Here is a 20,799-nt window from a genome sequence, read left to right as displayed (position 1 = left end):
TATATTTGTATTGCAAAAACGAGTGATTCGTTCTGTGTACCGTCTAGGCTCTCGGGTTTCTCTCAACATTTACTCAAATATTTTATGCCCGTATAAATATACATAATTTTAATAAGAAAGAAGATATCCATAATATTAACCTTAGAGCTAAGTCCAAACTTATGGTACCACGATTTTGTTTAACCAAAGTAAACGACCCTTTTATGGGGAACTGTATACGTTTTTACAATAAGATTCCGGAGCATATATTAAGTTTGTCATTTCCTAAGTTTAAAAAGTACATTAAAAATATTTTGATCGAAAAGTCATATTACAAAATTGAAGACTACGTGTTAGATAAAGATGTGTGGAAAGACGACACGGCTCCAGAATCCACACAAATTTGATTCAAAGTGTATTCCATAGCATTTAAGTTTATTTGAAAAGAGCAATACCTAGAGTTTCTTGCTTAATAATTGTAAATTGATAGTAAATTGATTTTACCTATGGAATAAATGATCTTTGACGAATCTGACCTAATAACAGCCTTCAGGTATTCCCTCCCGCTGGCCTTTATTATTCTTTATAATTGACGCTTCCGATTGGTAAAAGTACAGACGTATTTTTTTCCCATTTGGGCAGTACGTTACCTAGACGAGGCAAGCAACTTTTTAGAAGTTTTTGAAAACAGCATTGCTTACTTTTGAAAATAATGTCTCTATTGAAACAAAATATCCTACCTACAATATTGAAAGTACTTTCACTCCGTGACACATGGTATATTGATGGACAATCTGTATACGTCAGAAATTACAATCATAGGTACATGTCGTCACAGGGATTAGAATCGTTGACCTTGCAATTGAGAAGCAATTGCTCTCCCACGGGACTACCACCGCAAGTCTGCTAATTTGAAATCATTTCAGTTGTGCGTCGATAGTGTCAAACGATAAAAATTTAGTATGAATATAATAATGGCTTGTCAGAGGCTAGCCATAGGGCTACTACTCAACTGCCATTATAATTATTTGGTATTCTGCTCTTCAATGGAGAGTCCATGATACGTTAATGGCGTAGTCAGGGCTCCGTATCTCGCTCGAGATTACGCAATAAGTGCCTATCGCCGACAGTGCAAGCGCTTATACAAGTCTTTCATTTACATTACAATCCTTGAACAAATCCAGCATTCGGTGTTGCACGACTGCACACGGCGGGCAACGTTATTTTCACCTCTCTGAACGCGCGCTTAGGTTCCTTTTTCCTCGTAATGAGCGCCTGGTGTCATTAGTCAGAATTAGTAAGTTATTATAGCGTAGGTATTTTTTGATTTTGTATGAGAGTGGTGTATTTGTTACGTAGAAACTAATTTCAAAAAATTAAGTAATCTGTGCTTATAGTACAGTGAATTTCCTTGTTTGAAACAAGTTAATAAGAAAATTAACAATTATAAAATAATTTCTATGCTTTTAATAATGATAATAATAAATAACGCACACACTCAACATAGCCCCGCACTAGAGAAACCCTGTGTCGCGGGTGCCATGGACACACACATAGACAACCACAAATTACACCCAAACTCACGAGAGAAATAAATGTAAGCCATACAAACATTTCTCCCGGCCCGGGAATCGAACCTGGGACCTCTGCGTGGCAGTCCGGCATGGTAACCGTTCGGCCACGGAGGCAGTTAATAATAATAATAGCACACACTGAACATAGCCCCGCACTAGGGAAACCCTGCGACGCGGTTGCCATGGACACACGCATAGACAATCACAAATTGTAGTAAGGCAACACCGATCGTTAGCAATTTAATGAATGAATATGCCACAACTGCCATTCCACTGAAACTCGACTACCATTGCAACTAGATTTTAACAGAATATATATATATCTTATGATAATATTATATAATATATATATCTTATGATAATATTTGATATTTGATAAATTACAATCTCAATGGAGTCTCAGTGGAATTACAATGATCAGCGATTTCAAGAAAATTAGAAGAACTGGCCCCAGGCCCCAGTTCATTTGTAGGTCGTTAGGTCACGGTAGTTTACAAAGAAAATAAAATACTACTAACAATTTCGAATACATATGATTTCATATTTGAAGTGATAAATATTGTAAGTGCCTCTGCGACCGAACGGTTACCATGCCACGCAGACGTCTCAGGTTCGATTCCCGGGCCGACTGAAATATTAGTAAGGTCTACATTTATTTCTCTCGTGAGTTTGGGTGTAATTTGTTGTTGTTGTGTTGATTGTGTACTATGTACTATGTTGATTGTGTACGTGTGCGTTGTTTTGCTTGACTAATAAAGTATAAAGGCAATTATGGAGGTCGATTTTTTTAATTCAACAAATAGAGTTTACGTGAGACAGACGAAATCAAAGGGTGGTATTCCACAGCAATATCGAAGGTAAAAATAACGATACCTACTAATAATGTTATACATAGGTTAGGATGAAAAGATTTATAGGAAAATTTTAACTCGGAATGATCATAAATTTTCATCATTTATTTAATCAAATTTGGGTTATTTTTCAATTTCATTGCCGACAGTCGACTAATCTGTTATCTTATATTGCAATAAAAGTCAGTTTACAGCGATCATTAACTGAGATATAAAGACGTAATTGGATATTAAGAATTATTCTCTACACTTCAATCAAACCGTCGTCTTTAGAATATTGTAAGACACAATCAAAAGATATCAACTTAACTCAAACTGAGACATACTTTTCGTGAGCTAGTTCTCGACAAAACAGTCCTTGCTCAAAATATGAAATGATTTTTTCCCTTTTATTCTTAAATATATTTGGTAAGTAGGAAATTTAAAAAGAAAAAACCATTTTAATAATCTTTTATGGGGAAGTGAGTACCTAATTCGTTTTTCATCGATTCGAAAAAATATACTTTTTGAGTTAATACACTATTGTATTAAGAGTGCGATATGTTGATAACTCACTGTCGATTATATATATATATATATATATATATATAATACCAAGTGACGGGACGAACAAGTCGTGCGCTTGGTGGTAAGCGGCACACCTATCCGTAACAATTTCAGTGCCACTCCGAGCTTTAAATTAGCAAAGATCTTAGGGGCACAGCCACTGCGTCCGTCACCTTGACACATAAGTTGACAAGTCCCACATGCCTGTAATTTCACCAGCACCCTTCCAAACCGGAATGCAGTAATCCCTGGACGAGCTCTTTCACCAGGAGCTTTACTGCTAGAACTATTATGGTAAGGATAGTAAGTAGGTATACTAACTAAATAAAAAAAATCACCGTGAACGATCTCACCGTTTGCTATTTCACAACATAACTCAATAACGTCACCACGTCGTTCCCACAAACCAAAATGGATGTTACACGTATACATTAAATGATGCGAGAGAAAGAACATATTGGTTCTGACATTTGTATCGCAAAGCCTGACACGGATTGACAGGTCGCATTAAGTTGTACAATCGTTGGAAAATATTTTCGGTTATGATTGCGATGTGTTGACACGTTTGCAGTATAATATATGCATATTATTACGCGATCAAATGTCCTCATCATCAACCTTCTATTGGTCAATACCTCCACTGAATTTTTTCATCGCATTCTAATGCTGATGTCCTGGTCTAAGTATTTCATATACATCACAATATCAGCTAAATAGAAGTAGAGTCTTTGTGAAAGAGTTCGTTCAGCATTAATGTGGGGGTAAGGGAACTGGGGAAATTACATGCACATGGAACTTGTCAACTTGTGTCTCAGGGTGACGGGCGCAGTGGCGATGCCCATAAGATCTTTGCGATTTAAAGCTCTGAGTGGCACAACAACTGTTATGGATAGATGTATCGCTTACCACCAGGCGCATGATTTGTTCGTTCCGTCACTTAGTATTATTTTATACTGATATAACACAAAAATCACTAGGAAAAAAAATATATATGAAGTGTAGTTTACATGGATAATTCAGGTTTTTTTTAATGCACCCCCTGGACAGCATCGACGCTCCCCAACTGCATCCGAGGACCCTACCGCCCCGCTAGAACTGTTCTGCGCCCACTGGAGGTAGGGACTACTTTGAGAAATTATGAACTAGATTGTCGAGAATCCAGCACCACTAGTTGACCTCTTCTCTTACTCTTAATTCATGTAAATATATGTATCCCGCTAGAACTCTTCAGCGCCCACGCGCGCGAAATTGCATAGAAGAGATTGCTATCTAGCAATAAGGCCGCCTTATGTAACGGTCTTTTTTTAATTTTTTGCATTACAACAAGTTGTGCGCCAAGTTAACAAGTTCATAACTCCAAAGTTTCCATCCTCCTGTTTGAAGCTCATTGTCATTTTAATTTAGCCACTCTTTATACGAGATCGGTAAATCTGCTACCTCGCTGCTTAATTTCATTCCTTATCGACGCCAGAACGAAATTTTATTCAGAAGTTTAAAATATACCTCTATAGTGATCTATCTGGCTTTGGCTTTGATTTCCATAAACATATACTATTGAAACCATAGATTTAGTATATCCTATACTAAATCTATGATTGAAACCAATATATAATGTATGCAAGAAGTACTTTAATTGCTTGGATAAAGTACTTATGTATAAATTTGAAAATTGGGATATTTTTCCATAGAACTCTATTATCTCTGATCACATATCGAAATTTACAATTTGAGTTTTATCACGACCTGTAGAATTGATTTTTTACGTATCTAGAGTTCTTAGGCTTTCACTATTGTTACACATTGTCACACAGAAACTGCTTTTCCGTTCAAACAAATCAACATTTCAGGCCTTTCACGAGTCCCTTAATTACGGCTGAGTAAAGGCGGTTTCTCATGACCTGTGATGCCACGACCCGCGCCCAATTTGTACGGGCGACCTCGCGCCACAGGCCCATATAATGTAAGCCAGCGCCGGCACAGGCGGCACTTTTCCCACAACGTAGGCACGAGCTCGCGCGGCGGGGTCCGTGAGATCACAAGCTGTGGGAAGCCGTAAGGAGGTAGAACCAGTGATCAACCAGTTATATCTAATATTAATGCAATCCACCCTATTCTGATTTTTATGCTTGGATATTTTTCATGATATCAAGCGATGGAACGAACAAGCCGTGCACCTGTTAAGCGACACTTAAACTCAAATCTTTAAATCGTAAAGATCGGTTTACTCAAATAATAATTGGTGGGAGAAATAGGTAAGGTGGCAGTAGTTTCCTGGACGAACTCTTTCACAAGGAGCTCTACTATTTACTACTAAAAATATTTACTGGGATAGAGCACTTATGTATAAATAGTATCCGCATACTGTAGAACACAGGTACGGAGATCCTCTTGAAAAGGGTATTTAGATAGAAATGTAACATCACACGCTAGCGCAATGCGAACTTGGCAAATACCTTACAACATCTCAATGAGCCATGTTTGCAGCGATATTAAACTGATCAAAATGAAAAACTGATAAATGATAAAGGCCAATCATCGCAAAACCTTTGGCAAGAACATTAAAATATTCCCAGTTAACTGTTGGAAACTTCATAAAGCCGCTAGGTTCAAAAATAATCTTTTCATTGGATCTGTACAAAATTGGAAAATGATACATGGAACTTATAACCACATCTCGTTATACAAATACTGTGAATTTTATTGAGTTTTTCATTTTAATCATTTCAAAAGAGCGAACCTTTTCCAATTTGTTTTCTGATGCCGATTAAGTTTTCATTTGAAAAAAACTTTTTTTTTTTTTCTGTATTTAAATTTGTTTCTGCGAATGCTCTTTCAGTAAAAATCTCAAAACTGTTTTCTTTTTGTTTGTTTCATTAACATTCTGAATTAAAACTAATAGTCAAATAGTCCTAGCTAAACTAGACTAAAAAGACAAAAAAAAAAACATTTATTTAGTTTCTTTTATATTGAACAGTTGGGTGAAACTATCCAGGGAACCTGTTTGATTATCAGTACGGGATTTCCCAAAGGTATTCCGGCAAATTTGTTATCGAACATTGTACTTTACGTCATTTACACAACACACATTACAGAATACTATGTTCAGATGTGCAATTTAAAAAATGGCCATTTGTATAATAAAACCTTAGGCTGATTAATAGCATTTTTTTAACATTTCTCAGATAAAGTTAGGAGACTGATAACTTGTGAAAGTTTGTTCACTCAGTCTGGTTGATTGCAATGTGTTAAAGGTGACAGTCCCTAGTTCGACTCCAGTAGGGCTAGCACGATAGGGCGCGACTTGCGCAAGAGTGACATAAAGCGCCAGATCGCTGTGCGAGAATAGCAATATCTCGCAGTTTATGTCGCTCTCGCCTATTGCACTCAAGCCCTACTGTCGGGTCAAAGCTTCTTTCATTGCGTTTGTTCGATCTGTGTGTCAATAATAATAATAAACTAGTGGAGTATTTTCACAAAAAATAATAATATTAAAGTCTATAAATTGTTACCATACCGCATGCAACACATTCTAGTGCCGCAGCAACTGTTGAATTTGAATACGAACAAAATTTCGAAAAATGTATACTTTTCGCGAAAAGTACATTTATCGCAAATGAAAATAGCTTCGTTTGTGGCATTTTACAAACCGGGTAGTCAGCGTACGATATTCTCTGTGTCATCATCATCAACAAATTTATACGTGATGATTTAGGCCATAGTCCGCGACGCTGGCCCAATGCGGGTTGGGAACTTCACAAGTTATTCAAAGGTTGTGAACCTTCTTCAACATACAGGTTTCATCACGATATTTTCCTTCGCCGAATAACTCATGGTAAAGTTCCGAGAAACACAGAAGTGCGAGCCGGGATTCGAACCCACGGCGGCGCCTGCTTGAGTGGTATGTGAAATCATTAGCCTACCACGGCTCGTTCTCTAAGTACGATATACATAGATCTTTTTTAAATTATGATTCCGAACAGACAATGCCAGCCTAATGAGACGTTGTGGTTGTCATCACAAATTCTACTTTGTTCAAATTCGCTCTAATTTGCATTATTCAGATTTATATCACAGCATTTTTTGGGACTCACTCATTTATATGAAATTAATTTGATAAAACATGTTCACAGTGGCTATATTACAAGGCGCAATATTAACGAGGCCTACGTACTCCGCTCTCCTTTGTAGCTCAATCGATGGCCTTCTAGAATAACATCCTTTCTCAAAAACGTGATTTAAAAAATGTATCGAGCATGCAATACTGACCAAGCGTACATCACTCTAATGTTGTAACGTGATTATTTTAACCAATGGAAAGCTCGGTATCTTATTCACAATACAGTTTAGCAGATTCTTTTTATATATTATATATTTTATATATATATATATATATAAGTACTGGTGGTAAGCGACACGCCTGTCAATAACAGTTGCAGAACCACTCAAAACGCAACGCAACCCTGAAAAGAAACGTACGTTCGAAAAGAACGAAAGCCTGAGACATAAGTTGACAAGTCCCAAACATGCCTATAATTTCACCAGCACCCTTACCCTTCAAAACCTGAACGCAGTGACGATCACATTATTGCTCGGCGGCAGAAAGTAATAATGTCTCTTTCACAAGGAGCTCTACTGCTACTAACATATTCACACGCAAAAAATATATTGTTTTGGTTTGGGTCACTATTCTGATGTTTTTTTTATTACAATTTGTATTTTTTAAATTATATTATAACGCATACTCTCATACCCCCGCACTAGGTTAAGCCCGTATCGCGGGTGCCATGGAGACACACAGACAACCACAAATTACACTCTAAGTTAAACGATGACGACTTAACGAGTGAAATAAATCTATCTATATAGTATCTTTAATTGCTGTATACAATCTGTTGTACCACCAATCCATGTGTAAATAAAAGCAAAATGACAAAGATCGACAACCTAAAATAAGCTTCCATTTACGTTCAATCATGCTGATACCTTAATAGCATGTCATTACGAAACAATTCACAGCCTTAAGGTGATACCTTTAAAGACTACGAGCATGAAGGTAGCTGTGCAGGGCAAGGTTCAAGGTCCATTATGACGTCACGAAGCCTTAGTACTTGAGGAGTTTAGTGGAGCTATTATGTGAGAGATCTTAAGGGTCAATTTGTGTTTTAGTTTAGTGTTTTCTTTAACTGTTGAAGCGTAGTAAACACTATACAAAATAAATTATAGATTACACATTGTACATCATAACACTATACACTATGTATTATAACTAGGCAGTTGTCGTTAGATTAGGTTATATAATGAAAATTAATTCAGAAACTAAGATAAGGAATTATACTCTAGAAACACATATTTATACATTTCTATATAACAAATCTCAGTTAGACAATAATAGCATAATACAGTACAACTTGTCTGCCATTGAAAGTGAACAATGCTTAGGTTTCAATAAATATTACATTTTCATTGGAACAATTAAAAGGGGATTTATTAATCAAATATGTAATTGTGAAAAAAGTGTCTTTAATATCTCTAATTTTCAATAAAGTTTTAAACGAACACTGTTTAATAAATTATTGATATAAAAATGATAATTAATATAAATGCATAAATAGGTAATAAAATTATTTGATGAAAATATTGAGTTATTAATGAGCAACAAAGGTAGGTAAATAACCTGTGTCCTCTTTTTAATTATCTCTCATCCTACATAAATATTGATACAGGGTGAACAGGCAACGAGACAAATTTTAAATTTAAATATTTTTAATAAGGGTTGCTGCTTGCTGCTGCTACTGAAAAAAAAATTACATTTTTTAATTTAAAACTAAGTGGGCCAATGACCTTCACCTCACCTGATGGAAAGTGAAGGTAAGATCGACGATGGAGCACGCACACCTTTAATGGAGTATGTGGAGGGAAAGAGACTCCGCGGTCGATCACCTAGCTGATGGAGTGACCAATGGAGCGCCCTTCCTGGCCTCCCTATAACAACTACCCTGAGATAGGCCGAATACAGAACCGACGGAAGAAAATCATCCATAAACGACTATGAGTTAATTGTATTAATAGGAGTCAAGTAATCCCCGTTCCCGCCAAGGCTTATATAGTCATTTTCTCAAACAATGTGGGGAAATAATAGAAGACAATAACAGAAAAAAAAAATAATTAAGTCAACCGTGACCATGGGATCTGTAAAGGGCCCGAAATGTCGGTTTGTTTGAAAAACAAATATACGCGATTTAAATCCGGAAAAATAGTTTCATTTCCTATGTGTAACAATCGCGAAAACCTAAGAACTCGATAAATTTAATTAAAATTAAAAGTAATATTCGACTTAGTATTTGCAGGCCTTTTCGTTATCGCTCTTCTCACTAGAATTTATTCGCGATGAACACAGAAAAAAGGCCAAAAAAAAACAAAACAATACCCAAGAACTTTAGTCATCGGTTTATTTATGTACTCGATGACTTTAGTTCATTTTACCGCCTTTTTTTAAAAAAATAATACTATTAAATTACAATGCTATTACGAACACTTGGCAGTGGGCTGTATGAGTTTTCCCTTTACCTGTTCATATAGTTTATCTAGTAGACAGATTTAAAAGTTTAGAGAACTGGACAGTAATGGATTTTCATACGTACGTACTTTGCAGGCCTTGGCCGGGAAGAAGTTACCCGGTCCATAAATGACAAACTTTCCGTGTTCGTTTTTTGAAAATAATGCAAACATTTCCGAGCATGTTTGAGAAAATATTATTATTATTATTACAAACCGGGGATAATCGCGATGGAACAATTTATTAGGCCAGTGATCACGGCCTGTGCAACCAGGTCGAAACATCAGTATAATGGGTAGGTGTGAAATACCCAGTACTTACCCTACAGTCCCAGAATACCACTCCGGGGCACTACTAGACCAGATCCATTTTAGAAAAGTTTTCTCAAATATATTCTAGCGAGAATCCAACCCGGGACCTCTTCATTCAGCGCTCGCCACGATGCAAAAAGTTGTGACACAAAGATCGTCAACTAGATTAAATATGTACAATTAGCCACTGGTTAAGCTATACAAACGGTCACTTTTTAAATTTCATATTATTTGAATGCTACGTATGTGACTAAGGTAGTCAGAAATTTACAATTATTAATACAAAGATTGAACACTTAGAAAAAAAACCTTCGATTCGGTTGGATTCGCACCAACAACGTCTTCACCGTGCCAAAAAAATAATTGAATACCATGGTGATAATACATCCTGATATTGGTTAAAACTTAATTAATACTTAAGAATTTTCTTACATTGTGTGCCTTTAGATTGTACGGACAACAGCACATCACGCTACACATTTTTGTTCGAAAATCGCCTCCAGTGCAACGGAACAAGATACGTCAATGTGTAGCTTGATATGCTGTTGACTGTACAACCAACTGTAAAACAAAACAAACAAAAACAAACAAAACAACAACAACATGCTGCAATGTTTTCTCTATTAATACAAAATTTACTATGTGCAGCATGTCTAGTAATTAGTTCCTAGAAAACTATCCTGAATGGGAATGAATACGTTATTTCTAGGAAACTCGAGCTTTGTAGCATTCATACAGATTCATTAAAAACCCTGAACAAGTTTTATTTTATGAATGAAGTTTTGCTCGGCGCGGAATTCACTTTACGTATTTCGTTTGAGAAATGTTTTCGTTTAATTAACGACGTTTGGCAGTATAAAAAGCGTGTAAGTAACGTAGTTTCGTTTAGTTAATTGAAACGAGGGAAATTAAAAATGAGCAATATTTCGAAGAAATAAATGATATAATCTTTGTGGCATATAAAAAATTACAATTACAACACAAAACATCAAAGTGCTTACGTATATTGATACCTCCATATATTTATTTACTAATATTATGCACTCAGAATTTTGTGAAAAAAAAATAAGGAAGAACCTAGTATCAGTTCTATAAGATTATTTTTATGTGATAACGAGCCTAATGCTCCTCGGTGCGCTCCTCATTGCACCTAAAAATACTGGAATTAAATTTAGAATACATTAAACTCAGTGAATAAATGTTCATATAAAATGGACATCATGCCATATCAGTATATTAGATTGTAAGTTGTTACACCAATCGTTTATTACAGCCAATGACCTTTATATCATGCAAGAATATGTCAAATGTCTGTATACCATAAATTATACCGTTATATTTATGGCATACCAGACATCACACGTTAATATACAATTGAGCGTTCTATCGAGCAAAAATATATAATTTATTGTTATGTCTTAGGAACCGCACACATACACTATCTAGCCTAATTGTAAGGTAGTTTAATTTTACATATTTTAAATTTACACCATTCGTACGGTCGTTTTTTGTCCAGATATTTATAATTTGCCAGTCAAATAAATACAAAAAATCGAACGTAACCTTGTATCTAGATAGTATATATACAAGCTCGCTGATTCCCAAAATGGTCTATATCGACCACCGGGGGTCCATTCTCATCTACAAGAAGTCCATGTCAGCGAAAAAAATAGGGGTGCATGAGATGTTAATGAAGGTCCACGAAAGTGGAACCCATTTAGGCGGCGGATCGTGACCAAAATTTTAGTTTTACATAAGTAAAAAAACAAAGCTAGTGTCTATGTACATACCATATACATAACACGTTATTACCGACGAAGTAAACATTTCACAACAAACAAGGTATGGAGCTAATGTAACGGAATACCGTTAAATAAATGTATAAAACTCCAAAAGTGGTTTTATTTTACTATAAAGTTTCTCACTATAAAGCTAAACTTACTAAAGTGACAATGTATCAGTGTTGAGGTTTCGAAAGAAGCCTCCCCGCATGTCTTGCCATCATTTTCCTGTAAGTCTGACAACAATCGAGAAGTATTAAGTCAATTGGCAAATCCTTACTCCACGAAAGCAAGCAACAGTGTATGCCATCGATACGAAAAGAAGACTGTGTCATTTGCCAAAAACACATTTGAAGATGAATTTGTAAAAAAATTCATATTAGAAAGATTTTTTGTCTACGCAAAATAGAAAAAAATTCATGGTGGTCTACAAAACAAGTTTGGGAGCCTCTATGGACTGTCAAAATAAACGGAACAAATAGGGCCTTCTTTCATCGTCTGCGAAAAATGGTTGAACTGTTTGCACAAGGAAAACTTCACGAAGCGACAAAGAAACCGTTTTACTTGCCAACTACAAAGAGTGGCATTGTGAATGGATACAAATCACTGACAAACTTGTATCGATTAAACGTATAAACTTTATAACTTAACATTGTTATTTTTATCTTTTTATAGACAGTTATGTGGTACTTAAAATATTATTGTATTTCAGATATATTAAGAGACATGTTTAGTTAAATTTACATTCTTACACCAGGTAACTGTACACGTATGAAAAAGTAGTTAATGTTAAGCACAAAAGCTTTTCTTTTATAAAAAATAATGATAGACACATCGAGTATATAACCAGAAATAGACACGAAATGTCATTTAAATTGTTTGAAAACTATTCTGCCAAATCATTACGATCACAACTGCGCTCCGATTGGCAGCTCGAATTCGAAACAATTGACGGGTGTCGTCAATTGTTTCAACTCAAATTGATCAGTTTAACTTGAGCTTTACTATAATGGACGAAAATTGAAAAATTGCATTATTTAATATTTAATTATGGACGAAATGTGATTCCGTTTGTTTTGTATTTAGATGTTTTGCTGTTTTTTCACCGAACACCGAATGGAATAGCCTCGCAAAAGTTAGAGATATTATCTTTATTATAGTAAATACATAATATTTTTTAATACACGGAGACGTAAACACAGGTCAGTTGATGGCGCTGTACTATTTCAGCTTTCTAATTTGTGATTACAGTGCAAACGAGAGTTGATATTTATAAGTGACATAAAGCCCATTTGCCTGATGAGATGCCAGAGACGGATAGCCCTTATTTCGTCTGTGTTTCTGGTTATATACCAGATGGATAGACATAGGAAGAAAAATAACTGGCTATTTTTGACGCTTGTCTTCACAATGACACAAGTTCATAGGGGGCAATGTATACACGCTCGTATAATAAGATTCCGGTTGACATTCAAAATTTGCCATTTAGGACATCTTAAATTATAGTGGAACAAAAACTCTTAAAGGTGCAACTCCTGCATACTTAGATGACAAAAAATTATAGAATTGACCCGTTTAGCTCTTTCAGGTTGTGTCGGTATATGCTTTATGAAATAAATATTGTAAATCATAGTTATTTAAAGTTGCAGTAGAGCTCCTTGTGAAAGAGTTAAGTCCAGGGAAGAACTGCCATCTTACCTATTTTTGCCGCCAAGCAATAATGTGAGCATTACTGCGTTCCGGTTTTGAAGCGTAAAGGTGCTGGTTAAATTACAGGCATATGAGACTTGTCAACTTATCCCTCAGGGTGACGGGCGCAGTGGTAGTGACCCTCAGGTCTTTGCAATTTAAAGCTTTCAACAGTACTGCAATTATTATGGAAGGCGTGTCGCTTACCACCGGGCGCACGAGTTGCTCGTCCCGTCACTTGATGTTATAAAAAAAAGTACTTTAAAGTCACCATAACAGAATAGGTGTCCTCTTAAATAAAATTTATTGGGGGCACATGGGATAGGGTGCATACGAAACGAGGGCTTCCGCACGTACCCCTCTTTTTGTGTCTTTTTGTATTCATAATCTTTTTTAACCTTTTCAACCTTTCTATTCAAATTCTAAAATTGACTTCTTTGTTTTTGTCGCCTTATCATAACATATTTGACAGGTCTATTATTTAAATTTTTATTGAATTGATATTCAAATATTTTTATGTGAAGTTACTCCACTAGTTTGTTATAATTATTAATACAAAGATCGAACACTTAGAAAAAATTCCTTCGCTCTATTATTGTTTCGCAGTTATCTTATTTCATTCAACAAACTCCATAAGTACTTTTTGAACAGTATGACCTGCCTCCTCTTGTAAAAAAGGCAGTAACTCAATGGAAATTCACACGAAGCAGTTCACAATGGCTAATAAACCGACCGGCTAGCCCGTTTCTCTTAATTTGTGCCCCATGCGAAGTTGTTTTTTTAAATTTTAAATTTTAAAAAATTTTAAATTTTTTGTAATGGTTTTTATTTTGTTACAGTGCACTTGTTGATTTTTAGGTACGTTTTGAACAATAACTAGCTATGAAAGAATATCAACTATGTACTTTATAGTCCTCTGTAGCTAAATCATCGACTCTTTGGACATGTTTGATTTATTAGGCATTTGTTTGTCTTTATTTTTTATTGCATTGCACGTCAAATAAAATAATTTTATATTTGATTGTTTGGTCTTGTACAGTAGTTGTTAACGCTCGACTCACACTGTAGTGTGAAACTACGGACACTACCAGTGAAACTATCATTTTCATCTCTCTCTCTCTCTCTCTCTTTAATAATACGTTTTCTAGTAAACACCCTTACTTTTTCTGATTCCTGAAAGACTTCCAACTAATATTTACTAAAATATTAGTGTCTAAATTACTTAAATTTGCTATTGTAAGCTATTTCTCGCACTTCGACAATTTACTCACTTTTCATGTCTGATCTCCCGACCGTGGCATATTCTATCGTACTGATAGTATCTCCGAATTTTTGCTATTTGCTGTCCGCAACTCGACTTATAGGCGTCTATTTTGCGTGTGGTGTGTGTAGGGTCCTACTCGTGTCACCTGAGCTCCCCCAAAAACTTAGCATATCTAACTGCCTTCGTGGTCGAATGGTTACCATGCCGGTCTGCTACGCAGAGGTCCCGGGTTCGATTCGCGGGCCGGGAGAAATATTTATATGGTCTACATTTGTTTCTCTCGCCAGTTTGGGTGAAATTTGGGGTGTTCTACTTGTGTGTGCTCAAGGCACCCGCGACTAAGGGTTTCCCTAGTGCGAGGCTATGAGTGTGTGCGTTAATCAGTAATAATAATAATCCTGGTTTACTGGAAATCTCGGGGAGTGATCTCGGCACTCAAAGAGCAACCGCTATCGCATACCAACTCCTTCCTGCTGCTGGACTCCACCACTACACTGCTTTATGTGAATAGTGGCCCAACCCAAAAAATATATTTTTTGCCTATTATTACCCGATCGGAATTGGCACAGTATATTAACCTAAACTTCAAATAATACACATAAATTCTTTGTGCACACAAAATTTTTTTTTAATTCACTGCCGTAGTAAAGCAGTTAAATACTACTCCTTCTTCTTCTTCTTCTTCTTAGTGTGCCGCTCCTGTACGAAGGTTAGCGACTATCATGGCTATTCTCATTTTTGAAACTGCCGCACGAAAGAGGGAACGTGAATGTTTACAATCCTGAGTATTTCCAACTTTCAACAAAGAACCTCAACATTGGTGACCTTTTGTCAAGCATACGTCTGTGCAGCCACATCTCAAAGGACTCCAGTTTTGAGCATAATGCCGGAGTCAATCAAAAACACTCCATACCAAACAACCAGATCCTGAAGACAACAACGTACCAAACGCTTGTGGAGTTTACAGTTAAGTACTACTTACACGTTAAAAATTCAAAACAAAATACAATAATTCCGTGATTAAAGAGATATTATCCACTCCACATGTAGGTATTACTTCCATTAATTTCATGTAAATGTACTCCGCCTACTCTAATGTCTAATGTGCTAAATTACATTGTCTAAAGACACCGAAATCTACGTTGATTATAATAATCATGTGACAGTATTGTGCCGGCATGGCATACGGTACGCAGACTTTGCCTAAGCCTAAGTTTCTTTAAACGACCTTCCAGTTTAATTAGTGTTTTTGAAATAGGCCATTCTTCTACTACGTCATCGATTTGTTCTCTTTGTGCCGACCAGATTGTCTTTTTAGAAACTTTCATCTCGGCCACTAGTTACAAATAGTACCACCTCGTATGTTCTCTTATGTCTAACGTTTTTCTGGCTGTTACACTACCTGACTGGAATTCTTCTATTGCATATTCTCGTGAATTTTTATATAATTAACCGACTTCAAAAAAGGAGGAGCTTGTAATTTGAGTTTGTACCGTCACTCAATCGGTATATGTGTTCAGATGCAATTGATAAATACTTATAACAATTAATATACTAAGTAGGTAAGATCGTGACGTCATCGTTAGTCAAAACGATGTCCTTTCGACAAACAAATTAAAAACGTTAAGAATTTACCTTATTTTGGACACAACATTATTATTACTTGCAAATACCATGAACTATATTGCGTACGTGACAATTACCTACAAAAAATAGGTAGAGATACATGATATGATCCAATAATATACGACCAGTTAAAAGGATCTAATAAATGTCTAGATAAATGGCTTCATAAGCCTTTGATTTCTGAGCTGCGCCCATTGCTGTGGTGGTAAATGGTACGGGGACATAACAAATTACAGTGGCTTTGGTACTATGAACAACACTCGATTACTCTTCAAGTTTAGACACGCAATCAGACTGGTATTTTATTGATGAGAATATTTATTATTACTAGTAATTTATTAGAAAGTCTCCTCTATAGATACGATAGCATAGGTTTAATTTGGATGGCCACGCTACCACGTTAAAAATTTCGTAATTTCATGTTCCTTCTACATATACACTAACGGAATGGTAAAAGTGTAATATAGTATAACACTTTTTTTTTAACAAAGGGCATATTATTTTACCTAGGGTTCTTGTTTTTTGAAAACCTATTAATGTCTTAAACATCTGCACAAACTTCGGCCCATTTGTTGAAAGAAAATATAAATATAATATTACTTGAAAAACCTTGTCTTTCTCATGTCGTTGAATTTGAACAAATAATATTCATTATGTTACAACTTTTGTTGGTATGAAGCGCGCTGGAGGAACTGTTTTCATAACAACCGCAGTGTTTTTATGTGAACTGTCGCAGACGCTACGTAATCTTATGTACGTAGCACTACAGCTACACAACTCTAGCTACGTAAATCGTAGCAAGCACTGCTAATACGCGGTAGCGCAAACTAGTGGTGTCACTTTAACTATAGACGATACCTTAAATTTTGTGTCGGTATCATAATGACTATATCTTCAAAATGACCTGATCACCTTAAGGACTAGATCGCATAACCAACTCTGTAGAAATACTATAACTTACAATGACTTTGTAGCAAAACGATTAGATTTCGAAATGACCATATCGTTAAATAGACAACATGGTAAAAAAGAGTTGAAGATATAGTCATTATGATACCTACTCAAAATTTTTAGTAAAAAATTTTACACTGCCTTTATATTTATTTTACACTGAAGTGCGATTATTTCTGGTGTCTTGAAAAGAGTATTCGTAGATAACTTGAAAAATATTCACCTACAAACTGCTCTAATCTAGAACAAATCGCAGCTTTAGAATGAAAGTGGCTTAACACAAAATATCAACTTTTTGGGAATACGCAAAATAAGATTTAATGAGCGTTGCAATGTGACATTTTCACATTATTATGTATATTTAATGTATAAATTTGTAATACCAAAGGTAGTAGCGTCGTTAGTCCTGGAAAATAATGATGAAACCTCCAGCTTTATAACCCGAAAAATTGTTTCTGATTACTGTACATTTTTTTTTAAATAAAAAATATAAATTACAAAAACCCAGTCGTTATAAGGCCACTGCTTTACTGAACTTCTCTGTTGTCATTTGACCTAACAAGAACTAAGTCGCTTTAATTTTCACCAGCTAAGCAAAGTCTTTAATCTTATCAAGATCAGGCCATTTTAATTATAAAAGAAAGTCCCTAAGTAATAAAGTAAGTGGCTTCTGTAAAAAAAATATGACGATTTTCAGAACGAACAGCTCAATTAATATAGATTATAGCAATATACGGCGTCGACATACCGACGTGGGAGTGGAATTTGTAACATATGAAAGTGAGCTATATAGTCTACATTCTGTACCATTCGAGCTTCAATGGGCCAGTTCCAGATTTACAATTTTATCATTTTTAAAACCGTTTTACTGTATAAATTAATTTTGTTGACTTTTTTATTAGGTCACTTTCATTGTAGAGGTACGGGTGAACTTACTTGAAAAGAAGTAACAGCAAGCTGCGACAGCCCGTCCACGTAGGGTCCAAATACAGCATGCTCGCGTACACGCAGCGATCGCCTCGTAGTTTCTGGATCTAGAAGGTCGTGGACTCGCTCGTTGTAGATTTCCATATAGGATACTTCCACCTAAACGAAGAGAGTAAGAATTTGAAACATGATTATTAGAAAAGCGATATGTTAAGAATAAAGGCAACGTGTTCATGAAAAATAATTAATTTATTAATACAAGCAATAAAAAAAACTAGTTATCCCTCACTGTTGTCTTTACAAATTAATTTATGAGGTAATACGTATAACTTATTATACAAGTCGAGTTCTTAGGTTTCCGCAATTGTTACACATAGGAAATGAAACTATTTTTCCGGATTTAAATTGCGTATATTTGTTTTTTTTTTTTTTTTTTTTTTTTCAAACAAACCAACGTTTCGGGCCGGTAGTACCGGTAGTCAACCGCCACCATGGGACCTGTAAAGGGCCCGAAACGTTGGTTTGTTTGAAAAAACAAATACACGCGATTTAAATTCATAAAAATAGTTTCATATCCTTATTATACAAGATCACGTATTACTTGGTTGACAATAAACCGTCCGTTTAGGCCTTTAAGATTATTTCTAGTAATAATATTTTTAAATAAAATTATTGTAAATGATAACTGTGTTATCTATTTGCAAAGAGTAACCCCCGAAAGTCTCAAGTGTAATGAATAGGCTTACCGATAAAATTGAATAGTTAGAATTATTAATAATAAACCTCACGACATATTATTATTAATTTTGATAAATAATCATATTTATAATTACGTGCATATATCCAATGTGTCTATTAGTCAACAATCATATATTTAGCTTGTTATAAAGAGGTAAGAAGAAAACCTCCTTAATTCTGAGGTTCAGCATTCGGAGATGGTGGAGTTGAAATTAAAACCAAGAAGTCTCAAGTCAGGAATCCTTTTTTTACTAAATTAGTTCGGGTCCGGTTGTTCCGAGCATTTTAAGGTTGATTTTGAGTAATTGCATGAATAATGTAACATCTTTTAGGATCCTACTTAAGCCTTATTTCTCTTCTAACGTACTTCTTTTCAATATATTTTCGAGAAAATTAAAAAGAAGGATAAAGACGACACTTGTTAAAAATGATCGAGAACTGTCGACATCACGTCTCTTACAACACTAATGGAAGTAACTTATAATTTGGACGAAAATGAATTATTTAACATCATAGCCTAGAACGTGAAATTCCATGAAATATTTTTTTTTATCGAGAAAGGTTTAGTCAATCGTATTTCGAGCTACGTAATTCACTGCCGGTAACTTCTGTTTTCATTATCAATTAAAAAAATCAAGTTAATTTCGTATTTTCAGTATTAACGTCGAAAAACCAATTTTCCTTTTCGTCGAAATACATCAAAATATCTATCTATATTTTGGGTCTCAATTCAACATTAAAAATAGTATTATATGCCAAAATTGTAAATGTAATCATCATCATCAACCCATTTTTATGTCCCACTGCTGGGCACGGGTCTGCTCTCAGGCGTGGGTTTAGGGCATAGTACGCCATGCTGACCCAATGCAGGTTTTGGGTTAGCATTCTTCGACGTACAGGTTTCACCACGTTTTCCTTCACCGAAAACCTCGCAGTAAATTTCAAATTATATTTCGAGAAACTCTGACGTGCGAGCCCTTTTTCGAATCCACGGCCTCCGCCTGAGAGACGGTAGGTCGTCGTAGACGGGTGTGTCGTAAAAGCTACGTTTGTAAAGGATCCTTGATACTGAAATGTTTTCACTAAAATCTTTATTGATAATAAATTTGTCTCAAATGAAGGATCGACATCAAAATGGACATCTTCGTCAGTTATCTTTATTAATAAATATCGCTCTATTGCATACTAACGATTACTCATTGATTAAAGATAATTTTATAGTTCGCAAAATATTCACTGATTAAAAAAGTTCCTATGCTACAACATAATTTACTTTGTCCCGGAACGAACTGGAAGCTAATTTTCGTAACAAAATTTTACATTTCATTATGTATCTTGTTTTAATTGTGTAACGTTCAGACGAGATAATATAAAAGCTACCGTATTATATTATGATACGGTAGCTGTGGGAATTCCCGAGAACGTGCGAGAACTCTCTAAAAGGCGCCAAACCGGTTTGTTGGCCCATATCTAGTTTGTACGTTAGACAATTGACATAAAGTATATTATGCTATGATTACAAAAACTCACTTCCTTTACGTGATGGAGCGTTCCCACTACGACGGAAAGTTTTATTTATCTTTGGACGACTGTCGCGTTCAGCTTGTTCCCATATCGCGACTATCTGTCGTGACTGTGTCGTGGATGTTTTATCGTTGAACGACAGTCATACGTAGCTCTGTTCCCACTGGATTTTGACGACAATTTATCTTATCACGGCAGCCGCCTTGTCTATTGCAGATATGAGACAATGGTAAATAAAAAGTGACGACAACAGTAACCGCTATTATCCTGTCGTTACATTTTAATCATAATATTTTATTTATCGTCAGACGACAGTCGTTCTAGCTTTTCCCATTGTCTTCACAGTCTGTCGTCATAATGTTAAAAAACTCGAGAATGACAGTTACTTGTGTTGTACTATATGTGAGCAATTTCATTTAAATGTACAAGTCACGACACTTTAAACTGCTCGACTATTTGTCAATGTAAACTGAGACTAAGGG

General features: G+C 35.5%; 1 protein-coding gene across 10 annotated transcripts in view; it reads right to left on the bottom strand.

Annotated features, from left to right (window-relative positions):
* Window positions 1-20,799, bottom strand: part of LOC113230554 (kinesin-like protein KIF13B) — a 269,534-nt gene that overhangs the window by 57,125 nt on the left and 191,610 nt on the right. For all 10 annotated transcript variants that reach the window (XM_026464548.1, XM_026464549.1, XM_026464551.1 and 7 more), the window contains exon 5: window positions 18,065-18,214. In XM_026464548.1, the coding sequence (XP_026320333.1) occupies window positions 18,065-18,214 (150 nt within the window). The remainder of the gene's footprint in view (window positions 1-18,064; window positions 18,215-20,799) is intronic.

Source organism: Hyposmocoma kahamanoa, unplaced genomic scaffold, assembly GCF_003589595.1.
Source record: "Hyposmocoma kahamanoa isolate Upper Pololo Valley unplaced genomic scaffold, ASM358959v1 63, whole genome shotgun sequence".
Taxonomy (NCBI): Eukaryota; Metazoa; Arthropoda; class Insecta; order Lepidoptera; family Cosmopterigidae; genus Hyposmocoma; species Hyposmocoma kahamanoa.
This window is presented reverse-complemented; position numbering and strand designations above follow the sequence as displayed.